Below are 16,943 nucleotides of genomic sequence, written 5' to 3' on the forward strand. Positions count from 1 at the left end.
GTTGGAGTTCCATTATCCGCCATTTCGGAGGTGAAAGACCCTCCCTATTTGGTATTTGCAGTTTCGGTGAGGTTCACCTCTCACCCTATTCTGTCATTGTACCCGTTCCAGATCTGGCAAATCTTGAATTTTATCATTGTTTACTTTCTTTGTGTCTCTATTAATCTGGTTTACATGCATAAGGAGGACTCCTAATATTCAGAATCCATTACTTCGGAAGGTCACCACACAACCGCTGAAGTTCACCGTACCTATGTATCTTCACAGCCACACACCGTACTACCACCCCTCCCCTTCTCACCACCGTACAGCCTTATTTGGTCCCACCGTACACCTCCCTCACCACCGTACGGCCTCCTGTGGCCACACCATACACCCTTCTCACCACTGTATGACCCTTTTGGGCTCCACCGTACAGCCGCTTGACATCACCGTACAGCTATTATACTGTACGCCTCCTCTCACTCCACCGTACGGCATTTACACCGTACACCGTGCTCTCCATCCCCTACCGTACGGTCTTCCTCTCCTACCATATGTCCACCCAGTCACCGCACGAGTGTCCCCTTCCACCATACGGTTGATCTACACCGTACAGGTCCGAAACATCACACAGCCACTAGTTTTTGAACCTGTGAATCTAGCATATATACTTGTTCATCAATTAAGCTTTCATCACCAAGATGACTTTCTAGTTCTTCAATTTTCACATTCTTTTCTTTTAGGATGGAAGGAAGCCATGTGTGACGTTGAAGAGAAGCATGACAAAGCTTGTAGGCAACTACTAAGTGTCCCTTTCTTAAGCTTGAGTCATTGTGGCTTGGATGTGATTAATTAATTCTTGCACAATTGCCCTCTTGGCCTCTAGCACTTTTTCTTGTGCTTCTCCATATTCTCAACACACTTATTCTTTCATTTTCCTCTACTTCTGTATTTTGACTGTTTTGTTGTGTGAGTTCTTTAAAGCTTGATGTAGGTTGAAGTGATAGTTTGACCAAGGCACATAAATCCTCCATTCACTTGCACAATGGGACAATAGCCATGGCGGGGTAACAAAAATGAGCATTTAATTGGGTCATGCTACAAAGATTCTTTGGTGGAGGGTCACTAGTTGAATGCATGCATTACCAACTTGTTTTGTGAATCTACCCTTCTTAGCCTCAAAATCTAATTTACTATTGCATCACAACAAGGTGGGCATTTTTTGATCAAGTTGGCATTGCAATTTTGCCAGCTAGGTATCCCTTTTAGCAAATTGTGTTTGTTGCAGTTTGGCCCATCAAGCAACCCTTTCAGCCATCAACTTCATGTGGTCTTTAATGTTGTGTTTTGTAGCATCCCTAGAAATGTTAAGATGCTTGAGCAGACTAGATAACAATAAGCCTCCCAAATCTACATCGGGCAACACATTAGGTACCAATACAATGGTTGAGTCATCTCTAGATAGTTATTCAAGGTCAAGGACCCCATGTACTATTCCAAAGGTATGTGGAATGCCTCTTTCAAAAAGTGTTTTGAGGAAAGTGGTCACAAATGGGTCTTGCTCCTTTACATCTACAGTTTGCATTGCCTCATCGCCTAGTCACTCAACATATTTCATTTTTTTTAATTGTGCACTCAATTGTAGGCTATAGCATGACTATCCTAGGAGGTATCTTTTATTTCCATGCAATAGAGAGCTCTTGTCCTATTGGGTGCTTGATCCTAGCCTCGTGATTGATCTTTGAAACCTCTGGTAGCATGATAATGCTATCAAAACTCTATGAATATTGTGCCATCAAGGCTTGTTGGTGCTCTTGCAACTTGTTCTCTACACTCCTTATTGTAGTTCACTACTCTCTCTGGCTTCTTGGTACAATCCCTATGTGATGCTTAGCCTTGAAAATGGTGTATCCAAATTAATGCCATTGAGTTCATGTTGAATAGGAGAATGGTTTTTAGCAACAAGGGCGTCTTTTAGCTCAATGACCCGCCTAATGGGTAGCAAGTTGAGGTATGTATATGTTAGATTGTTTGTGAGGGGAGGGCCATGCACACTTAGATTCAACAACCTCCTTGGTGAGTAAGTATGGGAGAGGCTTATTCTCTTTGTCATGTGGCTTCTAGAAAAATTAAGTAGGTGCGGTGCCTTTACACTTGGAAAGTTATGCTAGGGTACCTACCATTGAGTGATGCCCATTGATTTGGGATGTGGAGCATCAAGGTGTACACTCATTGGACCGTGACTACCTTGTGAGTTGCACCATTGTGATTGTTCATTGTAGGGAGCATCAGAATGAAAATTTGATGAACAAGCAGTTTCATGGTTGGCTCCATATTCTCTTTGAGAGGTGTTTCGTAGTAGTTAAGGACAAGCAAGTTCAGCAATGTGTTACAATAAAAAGTCTTTGTAATGTCCCCTATTTAGACACTGTCAATTCCCAAGAGCAACATCTATGTTACTACCTTCTATCATGATTAACTGAGCATAACTAACTAATTGTCTGTAATATAACTTATGATGCCATTAAAACCATGGCTAAACCCAAACCAATCTGACCCTATTCCCAGGAGAGGGCTTGGTTGCCTAGGGCATTTGACACCACCTCCTTAATGTAGCCCAGATTACCGGAACTCGGTCCATTCACCCTTGGAGCCTGCAGCCCAGATTTCAGGAGGAATCCTTTCACCCTTGGGGCTTTCTATTGAAGTGGTTTTACTCTGCCCTTCCCTAGCAGCAACCATCTCCTTTGGGGAATAGAAAATACGGAACTGATTATGGTTTAGGACAGTTTTAAGACATTCTGTTTATGTTTCAAGAATAATCAATTATTTATTTATGAACCTCTGATTTGTATAATTGATTAAATCTTATTTGATATATTTAAATTAATTGGTAATCATGTTCTTTGATGAATTTATTTATTTATATTTGATTCATTTTATATCACTGTAAATCTGGTTAAGTACTATCTACTTATAATCTTCAAAAATGGATTACTAACTATTCTCTCTGTGTATTCATATAATCTCTCTCTCTCTCTCTCTCTCTCTCTCTCTCTCTCTCTCTATCTATATATATATATATAGAAATCTTGCTAACATTATTATCATATATAAATCTATTATTCTTTTCTGATTTGAATATAAATAAATAAATGAATTAAATTATATTATCAAATATTTATGTATTTTCTAATTATAAATTATTTGTACCACCACTGCCTAAAAGCATTAATTATATTAGTGGCTGTGAGGGCAGACGGATCTGAAGTGGTCTGCCACTGCTTATGGAATTAAGGATGACTGTCATACGTATTGCACTTTATACTAATATTACTATTAAATCTGCATAAAAACATCATCAGACTTCATATATTAAGCACATCCCCATGCATACCACCCAGAACAAGGATGTTACTGCCTGTAACTAAATAACAGTTCTGACCTGATCTGATCGATGGTGATAATTTATATTTGTCTTCTATAGTTTAAACTTATATCTGTCTCATGGATATCCCCCCCCTTCTGATAGAATGAGTTTGATCTTCATTATGTACGATGGGAAATGGCTGTCTCTTAATAGTTACGTCTTTTCTTAATTGTACCTTTCCATTCACATCTTTCTATAGCAATCCGTTTGTTTATCATTTGACATTAACTATCCCAAATCGTAGTCTTATTTATGATTGGTTAGTCAGCTTGTAATTATCGATTTGTTATAGATATATTCGATCTTTTTGTATTCTCTAAATGATTCGTTTAGCATTTCACTTGTCCTCCCTGGAATGGTCGCTGTCATAATAGATCTGCTGTGTTTATTTTGAATCGCTGTTTCTCTGCAGTTTATTATCCTTTCTTATCTCTTTTGTTTGTCTTAAATTTGTTGCCTTGAATGTTACCATATTCAAATAGATCACTTGGTCATAATTACCAACGAAATCACCGTAGATTATAAATTATATATTTATTATTTTAAATATATAAATTGTGTTTACAATTAAGAATATGTAAATTATGTTTATAATATAATATTATTTTATTTTTATTTGAATGTTTCAAGAATATTATTAGTAATAAATATTAATCAAATAATAATATTTAATAAATAAATAAATTTCAAATAATCATTCGTTGGTAATTATTTAATTAATAATAATTGCTTCGTTTAGGTTATATATAATAATCAAGGAGGGGACATGACAGTCTCACCATGATTCCAAGCCTCTTGTATACTTGGTACAAAATTATCAAGAAATTGAAAATAGTTCATAGAACATCCTCGTATCCCTTGTACACAATGGTTGTCACACCTTTCCTTGCTTTGGTGATTTTCCTCATTGAAATAATGGTATAGGCCAAACTTTTAATACTCGGACTCGCCACGGACTCGGCAAACCAAAAACTTGGACTTGGACTCGGACTCGTGAAAGACTCGCGAAAGACTCGGCAAAAAAAAAACGTAGTTTTACAAAAAAAACATAAACAAATTAATGCATTTAGAAAACATAAGAGCCATAATTGAAACATTACACATGTCATATGATCTACAAACACTCAATATTTGAAATTTCATCATTCATACTCATAGTTTCAAGTTCAACTCTAAAATGTATGATAGCAGCATAAGTTTATAAATGTTTACAAAATTACATATAATGATATGTCCAACTCCAAATGTGAAAAACAACAATGAACAAACTAAAGAGAAGACTACATCTTCCTCTTTGTATTTCTCCTAATATAGCTCAATTTTCCAGGCCTTTAGCTAGTAGTAGTGGGTGTTGTGGTATCTAAATGGTGAGATGATTCTTCTTCAAAATCAAAGTCCTCATCTTCATTCTCATCTTCGTCCTCATCTTCATCCAATCTTTCTCCTTCTGCTTCTTGTGCTGCTCCTCTCTCTATTTCTGCAAGTTCTTCGGTAAGGAGGACATCATCACTATCATTTTGTTCATTCACGGTCCAATCACCATATGGATCAATTTCGTCCAAGTCAATGGCCTCATGTGAAACACCCTCCACCTTTCTAACTCGGAGGCGAAGGTTGTACCGAACGAAGACAAGATCATTAAGCCGCTTTTGTGTCAATCTATTACTGGAATCATTGTCCAAACTAGGTGGCAAGGCCAGCCTCTTCCACTTATGCAGTGGGTCTAGGAGAGATCAATAGAAATTGCTATTAGTACTACTACCAACATTACAATATGAATCATAGAAGATAAGAATGAAGAACCAACAACTGCAAACAATTACCAAGATCATTTTCTCTCCACATTGAAGAACCCACACACCCTATGACCAACTCCACAGAAGAAGACACTCCAAAACAGAAAATCTCTAAATCTAATATACTCTCAACACGCTGTAAACACACAGACCAGCAAGCTAAGAACTCACTAATTTACTCATAACTCTTTCCACACTTGACAAAATCACCTCCAAACAGATGCAAATGAGAGATATAATGATGGCGATTAGGATGGAAATGGAAGACATTAACTAACAATGCCCAAACCCATGGCATGCAACTCAAAGCACTCCCAACATAAGGCGTTTATAGCAGAAAACTTCGACTTGCATAATAAAATTCAATACTCCAAGAAAACCAACGAAAACTTACAAGATGAATCGCTCATGACATAGGAGATGAATGAGCAAATACCTAGAATGATCTGATGCACACACTGGGAACTACGAACGAAAACACACTTAAGCTATACTGGAAAACAACAACTTGGAAACACACGAGCACTCTCAAAAATCAGAAATCTAATACATAAATCCGCAACATTATCTTCAATCTACTCCTCTAAATGAAGAGAAGTCTCTGGCTCAACTAGTTGTTGTATTGCAAGCAAGAAATCAAGCGATGGCTAGGAGGTAAGCGTTCCCCGAAGCTTTCAGTCTACATTTCAGCAGCATTTTGTTATAAAATTGTTCTTGGATAGTCCCAAATGAAGGCCAAGGCACATATTTATAACTTCCTCCTCAAGTCGAACTTCTTTTCCCTCCAATATGGGATTAAACAACCACATTCCAATTTCCTTAATTTGCATTTCTTTTCATTTCTCCAAAATCGCCCATTACTTGGTGGCAAATACACTTTATAAAAAGTACATTGATAAAGTGTATTATGGCGTTTCAAGAATGAAGTGAATTATATCATAAAATTGTCTTATTTTTCCTACTAAGGTGTCCATCTTGCCTTAACAATAATTCACTTATAAAATATTTTCCTCAACCATAAATTTGCCCACATATAATTAAGGAAATGACTTAAATATCAATATAACTTAAGCAATCCCTTAAAATAAATCGTTCAACCTTTGCCTTAAGTTATAATTTAATTTAAAACACCATTTTTTCATCAAATACTGAACCTGTCAAAACAAGCTCCAAGGATATGGGGAAACAAGCTGAGAGAATTGCCTTGCCAGAAATAGTCACTAAACTGAGTTGAAGAACCCTTGCCAAGAATAGCACCAAAATGCTGGAAGACCAGCTGCTCAAACTGACCTGCCAGAAATAGCCATCTGAACAGGCCTGCTGACATCTTGCTAAAAATAGAACTGCTAAAAATAGTAAGTGTTTCCAAAGTGATTTTAACCACATTCTAAGCAGCCGACGCACTTACTAAAAATAGTAAGTTCAGAAAAAGTCACCCGATGCAGATGCATGTCGAACTATCCTGAAGCTCTCTGAAAACCCAGAAGGAATCCATAATCCAAACTATCAAACTACCACATACACCCCTGAAAACACCAAAGAATCCTCCTAGAAAATAGGAAACCCTAATTTCTGCTCCCAACTAGCCTACGGACCTTCAAAATAGGCTAACGGCCAACTGAACTAATCACTACGGAGAAGGGGACATTACACAGCACCATAATTCTCCCACCATAAATCTACAAAAAACATTTAGAAATATTAGAATTGAGAATGTAACAATCAAGTTTGTAGTTTTTTTCTTGCAGTATTGAACTAAGTTACCAAGTTTTTTACCTGGTTGTTGTTTTCCTCTCATATCAATTGCTAGTTGTGATGAGAAGAGTCTCCCCTTTGCACTCTTGTAGATCCTGAAGAGTGAACATTTCCAAATTCATAAATAGATAGTCAAAGTGTCAAACTCAAATTCAATAATGAACATTTCCAAATTCATAAATAAAGATAGAGCAATTGCAAATGTCAAATCTCACCTCCAACTCATCAAGAACCTTGTCTCTCAACTCAGGATCAGGTGCCATCTTATCAATGTATGCAATAACACCTGCCATGACCTCCTCATCAACCCTAAATGAATCAGAGAAGTAGAATTTCGAGTTAACGAAGTAGGCGAAGGCATGTGTCGATTGGTGGAGTTGGTTTGTCCACCTACGATCAATGATGCACCAAAGGATTTCACATTTTTTTGTATTTCCATGATAGTAATGTGAAATGGCATCTTTGGCCCTATCCATGGCCTCATAAATGAAAACCATTGGCATGACCTCTCCATCCACCATACGAAGAACCCTTACCAAAGGTTCTGTCACCTAAAAAAATGAAAACAAATTTTAAATTAGTACAAAATTAACCCCTAAAAAATAAAATCAGCAAATAGACAAGATTGTATAAAGTTTACTTTTGTGTTTATTACTTACCGCAGTCAACTTCTCTCCACTTTTGCTGAACCTTACATAAAAAACAATGCTCACAATCTTCTTTGCTTCAGGTCTTTTGGAGTATGCAAACCCCAACCAAGCATCAAACACAAACATCTACTTAAGATGAGGAATGGCACTAAGAATTCTCTGCAAAGTGATGAAGTGGCTAGCAAATCGTGTCACTCCAGGTCGCACAAGGTCCTTGCCATTTGTGTGTTTTCTAATCAAAGCAAGCACCCAAGTATGGTTGTAGATGAATTTGGTTACACTTCTTGCATCTTCAACCACCTTTTTCACCCATCCAATCTTCCCAATGTCCTCTAGTATCAAGTCCAAGCAATGTGAAGCACAAGGTCTCCATGTAATCGTAGGATGCCTCTCCATAAGCAACTTGCAGATACATATGCAGTTGTGTTGTCCTTGATAACATTCTCAACTCCAACTTCCTGAACCACCCCATCCAATAGATTACACAAAGTCTCTACATTTTTTATTTCATTTGAGGCATCAATAGACTTTAGGAATACCATTGCACAATTTGAAGCCACCAAGAAGTTGAGAAGATTCCTATTCCGTCCATCTGTCCATCCATCAGATAAAGTGTTGCATCCTTTTCTCTTCCAATACCTTTTCTGATCATCAACCACAACTTGTGTTTTTTTACAGCTTTCTCTAGCAATGGCCCACTGAAGTCATGACCTATTGGGGCCTTAAACCCCTTACCCGCAATCGTAAATGCATTAACCAAACCTTCCCAATACGCATTGTTTGCTGCATTGAAAGGTATATTATTGTAAAACCAAAAGTTTGATGCTGCTATCTTTGCTTGTTCATGCTTCTCTCTACTCCATCCTGTACCTTCAAGTAAAGGTTGTGCACTTGGAACATTGCGTGGTACAAAAAAATTAGGGTCTGATCTAACAAGAGTGCCACTAGCCTCATCCTCATTGTCACCAAAAGATGAAAGTGACTAACAACCACGAGTGTGACCAATGGGACCCGAAGTGGACAATGTGGGATTCATTGCAGCTGCCATGGCTTCTTTTGCTTTTTGCCTTTCTTCCTTTTGCATATCATGCTCAACAAGAAGGGCCTTCATCTCTCTAATAATCTCAGGAGTTGTTTTGGGGCATATATCCACACCATATCCAGGTATTTGTGCAAGGTGGTATTTCAATCTATTGATTCCACCAATCATCCATTTCGTACATTCGATGCAAGTGACCTCCCCCTTTTTGCTTCCTGGAATCCCATATTTCCATGCTTTATCTCTTTGTCTTCCCGACCTTGGGGTTGCCCTTGGAGTTGAACTTGCCAGCGCTGATTTAACATGAAAAAATAAAAAAATCAGCAGGGTTTTATGGAAAATCAACAAACAAAATGACAATGAATCATTTGGAAAAAATAACAAGAAAAAACAAGAAAAAAATATATGGAAATAACTTAGGAAAGGAAATAGAAATTTTTTTGGCAACATATCCCCTTGTTTTTCAAGATTTTTTTGATTTTCAAAACATGGAAATAAAAAAAAAAAAAGAGGAAAAATCCTTACCTAGATCTCTTTTGCTGATTTAATCTTCTTTCCTCTCCTCCTTCAAACCCTATAAACCTGTTATCACCAAGTAAGAATGCCAAATGAGGGGTAAAAATTTTAAAAAGTGACTTTTTATGCTTGTTGGGCATGAAATCTGGGTCGCGCGAGTCTCTGCAAAAGACTCGCGAGAAAGACTCGCCAGGACTTGCCTCACGAGTCCTTGGCGAGTCAACTCGTGGCGCCACTGGACTCGCGAGTCTGTATTGAGTCCACGAGTCTTAAAACTATGCTATAGGCAATGTGTGTCCTAACAATGTGCATTTTCTCAACCAAATTCCCACACCCTCATGTGCATCATACCCAAATTAAGGACAATATCATTTGGCTAAGCCTTGCCTAGAAATTTGCCGAGATTTGTGGAGAGGGTCTACACCTTTTGCTTACGTCTACTGGAAGAATAAATGCATGAAGTTCGAGAGAATTGGATCCCACACATTTCAATGAGTGTGGCTTCCATTTAATATTGAATGGGAAAGATACAAAGTGGTGGTGTTTTAATTGTAGGTTACTTTATAAACATAACTAATGTCACTTCTCAATAATAGTTTGCTAATCTAATGACTGGAACTCTTGGTGCTATTATCTTTATCAAATTTCAGGACAAAATTGGAGTTGCCTTTGGTTTAGTCATTAAGGGATATTACATATAATATATTGTTAAACATAATGTTAGACTACAATTTGTACATGGATTTATTGCTTATGTTAATGATGTAATAACACCACATTAATTGTCTTTATAAAGTAACTTATAACTAAGTTACAACCACCTTACATCTTTCCCATTCAATAATAAGTAAAAGCCACACATTGAAGTGTGGGCCATCAAATTCTCTCAAACTCTATGCGTTCATTCTTCCAACATGAGACTGGTTCCTTAACATGGTTACATTTGACCCCCACCACAAGGTGGTCCCATGGGGACACAAAAGAATGGGCTTAGGTACATGCACTGAAGTTTGACTCCTATCTCTACATGTCTCCATGGCTACTACAAGATGCTTAAGACCTTGTGGAAGTGGAAACTGAACTTTCTGTGTAAAATGAATAATTTGTTGGTCCCACAGTTATATTGAGAGAGGGTGGGCAGGGTGGGGGTGAATCAATATAACATGTTTTTCAGCAATTTTATCAACAATATGATTCCAAAGAATACAGGAACACAATGTAGATCTAGAAATTCTAAATATATTATTTTGTATAAGATTTATTTTTACAATTGGTAGAGGCACCAACCTCAATACAAAATTCTGCTATACATTAACTCTCCAAACCGCTGTGATATACAGAATAAATCTTCCACAATATATCCACAATTTTTTCTTTAACTCTGCTCCAAATTTCTATCTATTTTTGTTATAGACTGAACATTCCATCCTCTTGTAATCTGCAAGAAGTCTCCTTAATGCCTTTTTCTTAATTTTGAGACAACATTCAAATATTCTCCTTCTTTTTAAATCCGGTGTAAAAGATTTTATCAGATTAATTTTCTTTCACACACCAACCAACCTCAAACTAATTGTAATTTCTTTATATATCTTTTACATGTCCATTCAAGAAGATTTGTGTCTTCTTATAATAACCGGTTGTGACTTTTCCTTGTTATTATTTTTACCTAAGAATATTAATCTCTATTCGATCACACCTCTAATCGAAATGCATTATCAATAGTGGCTTTTCAACCGTGGCTTATGAATTTGTGCCTTAGTGAATACGTGGTGTTTCATTCAACGGATCTGATTCATATTGTCAAATCGTTGCTTCCTTAACTGATTTGATTATCCATATCAAATCATGGCACTAATTTATCAAACACAAGATTTATCATTTTATCAAATCGGGCACTAATGATTATGATTTTATCTTGTTTGATTTGCTCCATTTGATCTGCCCCATGCCATTCAATCTGCTCCATTTGATCTGCTTCAAGATATGTCTTGTTTGATCTGCTCCAACAGAAGACTTGTACCAAATGATTATCAGATCTGCACAGGTGTCTTGATCTCAATGTTTATCAGATCACAAGTGTCTTTGCATAGGATTCATATTGACATCAATGACAACATTTTGACATAATTCTCCACCTATTTCCCCAAACCTTTTGGGCACATGTTCAAGCAATTTTTCAAGTATTGCACTTTGCACTGAAAAAGTGAAATTGAGCTTAAGTTTACTTTGTTTGAGTTGAGGATGAAAGCAGTCAAGAAATAAGGATATCTCCTAATGAATCTCACCTTTGGCATCTTATCAATACAAATATTAAACTTTGAGAAGTGCCAAGATGCAAACATTGGATACAAAACTGTATTCAACAATCAAAGTCTTTTTTGCTGACCATTTTGAATTTCCATAGTCTTTGAGCTCAAAGAAACTTCACAAAACTAAACTGTATCAGGAGACAGGTTTCTGCCTTGAAAACAAGCTAGTTTGTTGTTGTTGTGAGTTAAGCATCTTTATATTAAAGAAGGAATGTAGTTGCATTCTCAATACAGGAATTTTTGAGTTCAATTTATTTGTATTATGACAGATGTGGAAGGATGATATCCATTGGAAGTCGTTGCAAGTTCATGACAGTGCTATTTTGGCTCTAGATTGTAAAGATGATTGGGTCTTCATTGGTGGTTGGGACAAGACTATTAAGGTGCACACTTATTTTCAAATGATTTTTAACTCTATTTACTTGTGGCTTTAATTCAAAACAAATGGAACATTATTTTAAAAGTGAAAGAGTTGCAGGTTTTCAAGATACCATAAAATAGACTTAGCATATTGTTATGTAGACTGTCTAGACTCATTGTACAGCTGCTAGCAGTAGTTTAGAAGCTTTTTAAAGGGAATTAGCGATACCATTATTGTTTTATATTGTTTGAGTTCAAAATTTTCTTCCGTATATGATTGTTGGAACTCCTGATGTAAACTCCTGATTTAAATTGTCTTGCAGGCCTTCAATTTAAACAATATCGCAGAGGAGTTTACTCCCAAAGTCATCAATTGCAATTCTATAGTAACATCATTACTGTTCCATCAAGGAAACCTTTTGGTAGGTTTTGCTGAGAAATTCATAAAGGTAACAAAGTTTTTTTAATGTAACACATTGGAGGAGCAATTTAAGCTCTTAAATCTACTCACTTGTATTAATCATAACATAAAGTGGTAGTGTGTACATCTGCTACATCTACCCGTTTTTCCCTATTTTGAGGGATTTATATATTCGTGTATGTGAGAGAAATATATACAACATTCTGTTTGGCATATCCTTCCTAATGCACTCAATATTTTGCTTTCAGTCTTGTGAGTGTGTTTGTTACTGATCTGTATGTTGTAAATCTAATACCTCAAACAACTCTGGGATTTTAATGCATATAAATTGTTGATTAAAGTGAACCTTTTATCATATTTAATTGAATGTGATCTTGACTGATTATTAGATAAACCACATTCTATTGGGTTCATGAATCAGTTTACTCAAACCCTGTAACTCAATACACTTATTAAAGCAAATGAAAGTAAGGGGAAAACCAAATATATTGATTTAGTAGTCAGTGCAACGACCATAGCTGATCCCTATTTATAGGGATCCTTGTATATCCATGTATTTGAGGTATTTACATTATTTTATATACTGGTGCCTTCCTCACGCAACAGACATTTCCTGTGTCTTATGATTATTCTTGTCCACTCTGTATAGTCTAAAATGTAGTATCATGGTTGTGCTGGAAACTTACATGTAAAGCTAACACAATATTTCCTTATTTGTTCATTACAAATTTACAAGATTCACACAGAAATTCTTACTAAACACTCATAAGCTTCCTCACATAATAAAAAATGTTGATTGCGCACATTGTACAGAAAAATGAACTGATCAAATTGAAAGGATTTCAGAGATATTTAGGTTGCACACTGGTGAAACTGTTTAACATGTGAAAAACTCTAATTTACGTTGGTATCTAAACAAATCTTATATTTTCTTGTAAATATAAAGTTGCTGAATGAAGTATAAAGGTCTATATTATCTTTTGACCTTAAGTATGATTTTAATTGACGAGTTTTTTATATGGGAAACTATCACCAGTTGAATCTGCAAATCAGCCTAAAATAGCTGGTACACGCAACAATAAATGAACAAACTTGTCATGGGATAAGTCAAGTTCCAATCGTGATATTTTTTATTTTTGAAAAAGAAGCTCATAGTTGCTTTAATGCTGGAAGACACTACCTAAGGGGAATCTGTGCGACAGTATAAGCAATCAAAGCCTTTAGGATGCCTCGTACATTCTTCCACTTGTTCAACACAATTATCTCATACACATTATACATCACTCTTATCGTTTCCAAAAATGGTGCAAGTAGAAATTATGCAATCTATAAGAAAGTCAGTTCTTTCAACATCTATAATCAAGAAATGATCAAAATAATAATAACATGGAAATGTATTTTCAGCATATATACAGGGCCTTTTTCAAAAACAACTGAACATATGATACAAGGACACCACATTTGCGTAAAAACATGGCAAATTATGAGAGTGCAAGCATGTTGTGTTGTTTGTTTTTGAAGTAACCTAAATAGTCTCGCCTCAACTCGCCCTTCCTGACCCCAACTTGGCAGTAAGTAAGTCTAAGGTAAGGCGGGTTGGGTGTTGGGCTGGGTCGTGGGGATACCTCTAGAGTTTTAAAAAAAGCCAAAATAAAACAGCATTCTTCTTGCAATTTTGTAAACCTATAATAACTCAGAACCACCTCCTCATGCAAGTTGCCTTTCCCTAAGATTCACTTTGATGCCTACTTGTAACGTTCCAATTTCTCTCAAAGCTATGGTTTGATAAAAGGGGGTTACCTAAAAAAATTTTGGCAAGTGTTACTGAGAAGTTTTAGGAACCTTTGACAATTGCAGACAATGCTAAAAAAAATAGTTTAGAATTTTTAGGAAGTTGGCGATCTTATGGATTTTTTAGTGGCAGTGGATGCTAAAAAAATGTGAATGCTTTCTAATGATGTCATCTGTAGTTTGAGTGAAATTCATTGACCCATATTTCATGAGTAGTGGTTAATAAGAATCTATCTTGGCACTCATTGTATGTAAGTGATGCTTACAAGATCGAAGCACTGGGACTTCTTGAGAGGTCACCCATCCTAGTACTACAATTCAAACGTGCTTAACCATAGAATACCCCCAAGATTAAACCCACTTATCTTAATATTCCTTTTGCAAAACTTTCAAGAAGTGTTTTTGTGTCATGAACCACTCATCATAGAGCTCCTTAGTACATACATAATACACCACAGCTACTCGATGAAGCCATGTCATAAAAAAATCCCCTAAGTTGGTGGAGAAAACTTTCAGCCCCACTACACCAACAACATTGGAAATTGAGAACTAAAAAGTAGGAGCTTCTATTTTAAGGGATAAGATTCCAATTTATCATGTACTAGTATTTTTTTTGCATCTTATGAGATTTGCCACTAAATAAAATATATATTTTTGAAGTCACCTACATGAACCACTTCCTAAGAGGTCTATTCCAGATAATATATGTTGTGTTAATCCTACTATGAAGGGATCGAGCTTTCCTATCCATGATGGAGAATGCTCTCCTTGAAATGATGATTTACATTTTCATTTCCAATTAAAGAACACCTACAAGCTAGTTCCTACTTCTCATTTGACTTACCTTTGGTAACTCCTTTGGTGGTATCTCGTCCAAGTTACTAAGTTTCTTGTTGATTTTTTTAGGGTTAAAATTGAATAATGTGTTGACATAACATAGTATTTTTAAGGTTACAGTTTAAAAGGAAAATATATGAAGAAATACATAAATTAACATTTAGAATTAAACTTCAATATCAAAATTATTGGAAGTTTATATCTTCAAATCAAATGTCAAAAACACTTATTTGAGACAATTTTAGAAATGACTAGTCTCATATTCGGAAGATATCAGTGCCTTAGGCTCTCTTAGCCCACTTAGCTATTACATACTCTAGGAAGAATCTATTTTGTTAATGCATAATGTGCCCACACATTGGTGCACATGCATTACATTGATGCTTATTTATCACAATACTCGCTAGGACAATCTCGAGTTAACATTGTACCTCAAGTTAGGCACATAGTGCATATCTTTTTTTTATACCCACAATCCACTAAGCCACCACCTTTCTCAAGTGATCTTAATGCCACTTCTAAGTCTCACATACATGATTTATATATTATTTTAACAAGTCATTTTCAAACCATCACACTCTTCCAACTAAATTTCTAGATGAAGTTTTGGCTAAAATAATAAGAATACCATCACAATGAGGACAGTGTAGGAAACCTTAAAAACAAAGTGTGTCATAATAGTTATTGTTTTTGATTAAAAAAGTAGCGTCAACAAGGGCGCTGACCCTTAACAAAAAGCAACATCAAGAGAGATGATGTTGGAAGAGAACCACAGCCCAAAGGTGGAGAGGAACAAACAAGGAACGTAACCAACCAGGAAACAAACCCCATGAGGGGGTGTATGGGGCAGGGGAAAAGATTTCCCCTTGTGCCTATGAGCAACCACAGACCAAGCAATGCTAAGATCCGCCGGAAGGGCCCCCGCAGGGTCAACAACACTGGAGACAACAGATAGCTGGAAGAGGGTCGTAGGGGGTTGCAGAACAACAATAGTAGCAGGTTGAGACAGAACAACATTAGTAGGAGCAGATCCAGCAGCAAGGGAGGGTTGCAGGATAGGAGAAGCGGAAGTGGGGGCATCCGAAGACGAGGCCACAAGAACATTAGTAGGAGCAACAAGAGTCGTGGGGAGCAATAGTTATTGTTGGGGATCTCCCCATGAAATGAAATAATTGGAGTACATAAGAAGATGAAATATAATGGGTTATGCCTAAAAACTAGTAGGATGTTAAAGCACACATTGATATTGAATTCTATTAATATGTAATGCACAATGATTAATATAAATTTGTAATTCAAAAATGGTTTTGATTTTTAGAGGTTGTTTGTCCAGTATAAAATTTGATATGTCACTATAAAAGAAATGTTTTGTACCAACCAATTCATTACAATGAGAGCATTATATTGTTTCGAATTTAAGAGGTGAAAATAATTTTGAGACCTACGGGCTCAAATCATAAATTTGGATGTTAGTTTTGTTAGCAATAATCATAATATTGCTACCTTATCCAACCAATTAACTAACTCAAAATAGCTCAATGAAAATGCTTATAACAATTATACATCAGTGTATTTCATTTTTCATTTTTCATTTTAAAAGATTTTGTCTATAGATTTTTCACAATGTTATATATATTTCAAATTATTTCATTAGTTGGCTTGTTAAGTTTGGTTTTACTAAATATATGCCCTCCTTTAATCAGTAGTACAAGATAATATTGATAGTTATTATAATATGTAAAAACATTATATATCAATCAAATTAGACAAAACTATATACATATTTATATTAATAATATATTATAATAAGGCAATCATTGTCATGTCACAACCATATAAGAAAAACCAAAAGAGAACAAATATTTAAAAATGAACTAACAATATAAAAACTAAAAATTATAGGAACAATCAATTAAATAAAACATAAATTGTAACTATAGGCAACATATAAATATAGACCACACACACACACAAACAAACACACAACCATACCAATGAAAAAAAAATAAAAATAAAATAAACTCTTAAATAAATAAAATAACTCAAAAATAATCTTG

The 16,943-nt window shown here is 35.8% G+C and overlaps 1 protein-coding gene across 2 annotated transcripts in view; it reads left to right on the top strand.

The window, feature by feature from the left end:
* Nucleotides 1-12,505, top strand: part of LOC131027971 (uncharacterized) — a 149,038-nt gene extending 136,533 nt beyond the window's left edge. For both annotated transcript variants that reach the window (XM_057958065.2, XM_057958064.2), the window contains 2 exons: nucleotides 11,747-11,860; nucleotides 12,161-12,505. In XM_057958065.2, coding sequence (XP_057814048.2) covers nucleotides 11,747-11,860; nucleotides 12,161-12,304 — 258 coding nt within the window. In that variant the 3' untranslated portion in view covers nucleotides 12,305-12,505. The remainder of the gene's footprint in view (nucleotides 1-11,746; nucleotides 11,861-12,160) is intronic.
* Nucleotides 12,506-16,943: the final 4,438 nt, after the last annotated feature.

The sequence above is a fragment of the Cryptomeria japonica genome, chromosome 5, assembly GCF_030272615.1.
Source record: "Cryptomeria japonica chromosome 5, Sugi_1.0, whole genome shotgun sequence".
NCBI lineage: Eukaryota > Viridiplantae > Streptophyta > Pinopsida > Cupressales > Cupressaceae > Cryptomeria > Cryptomeria japonica.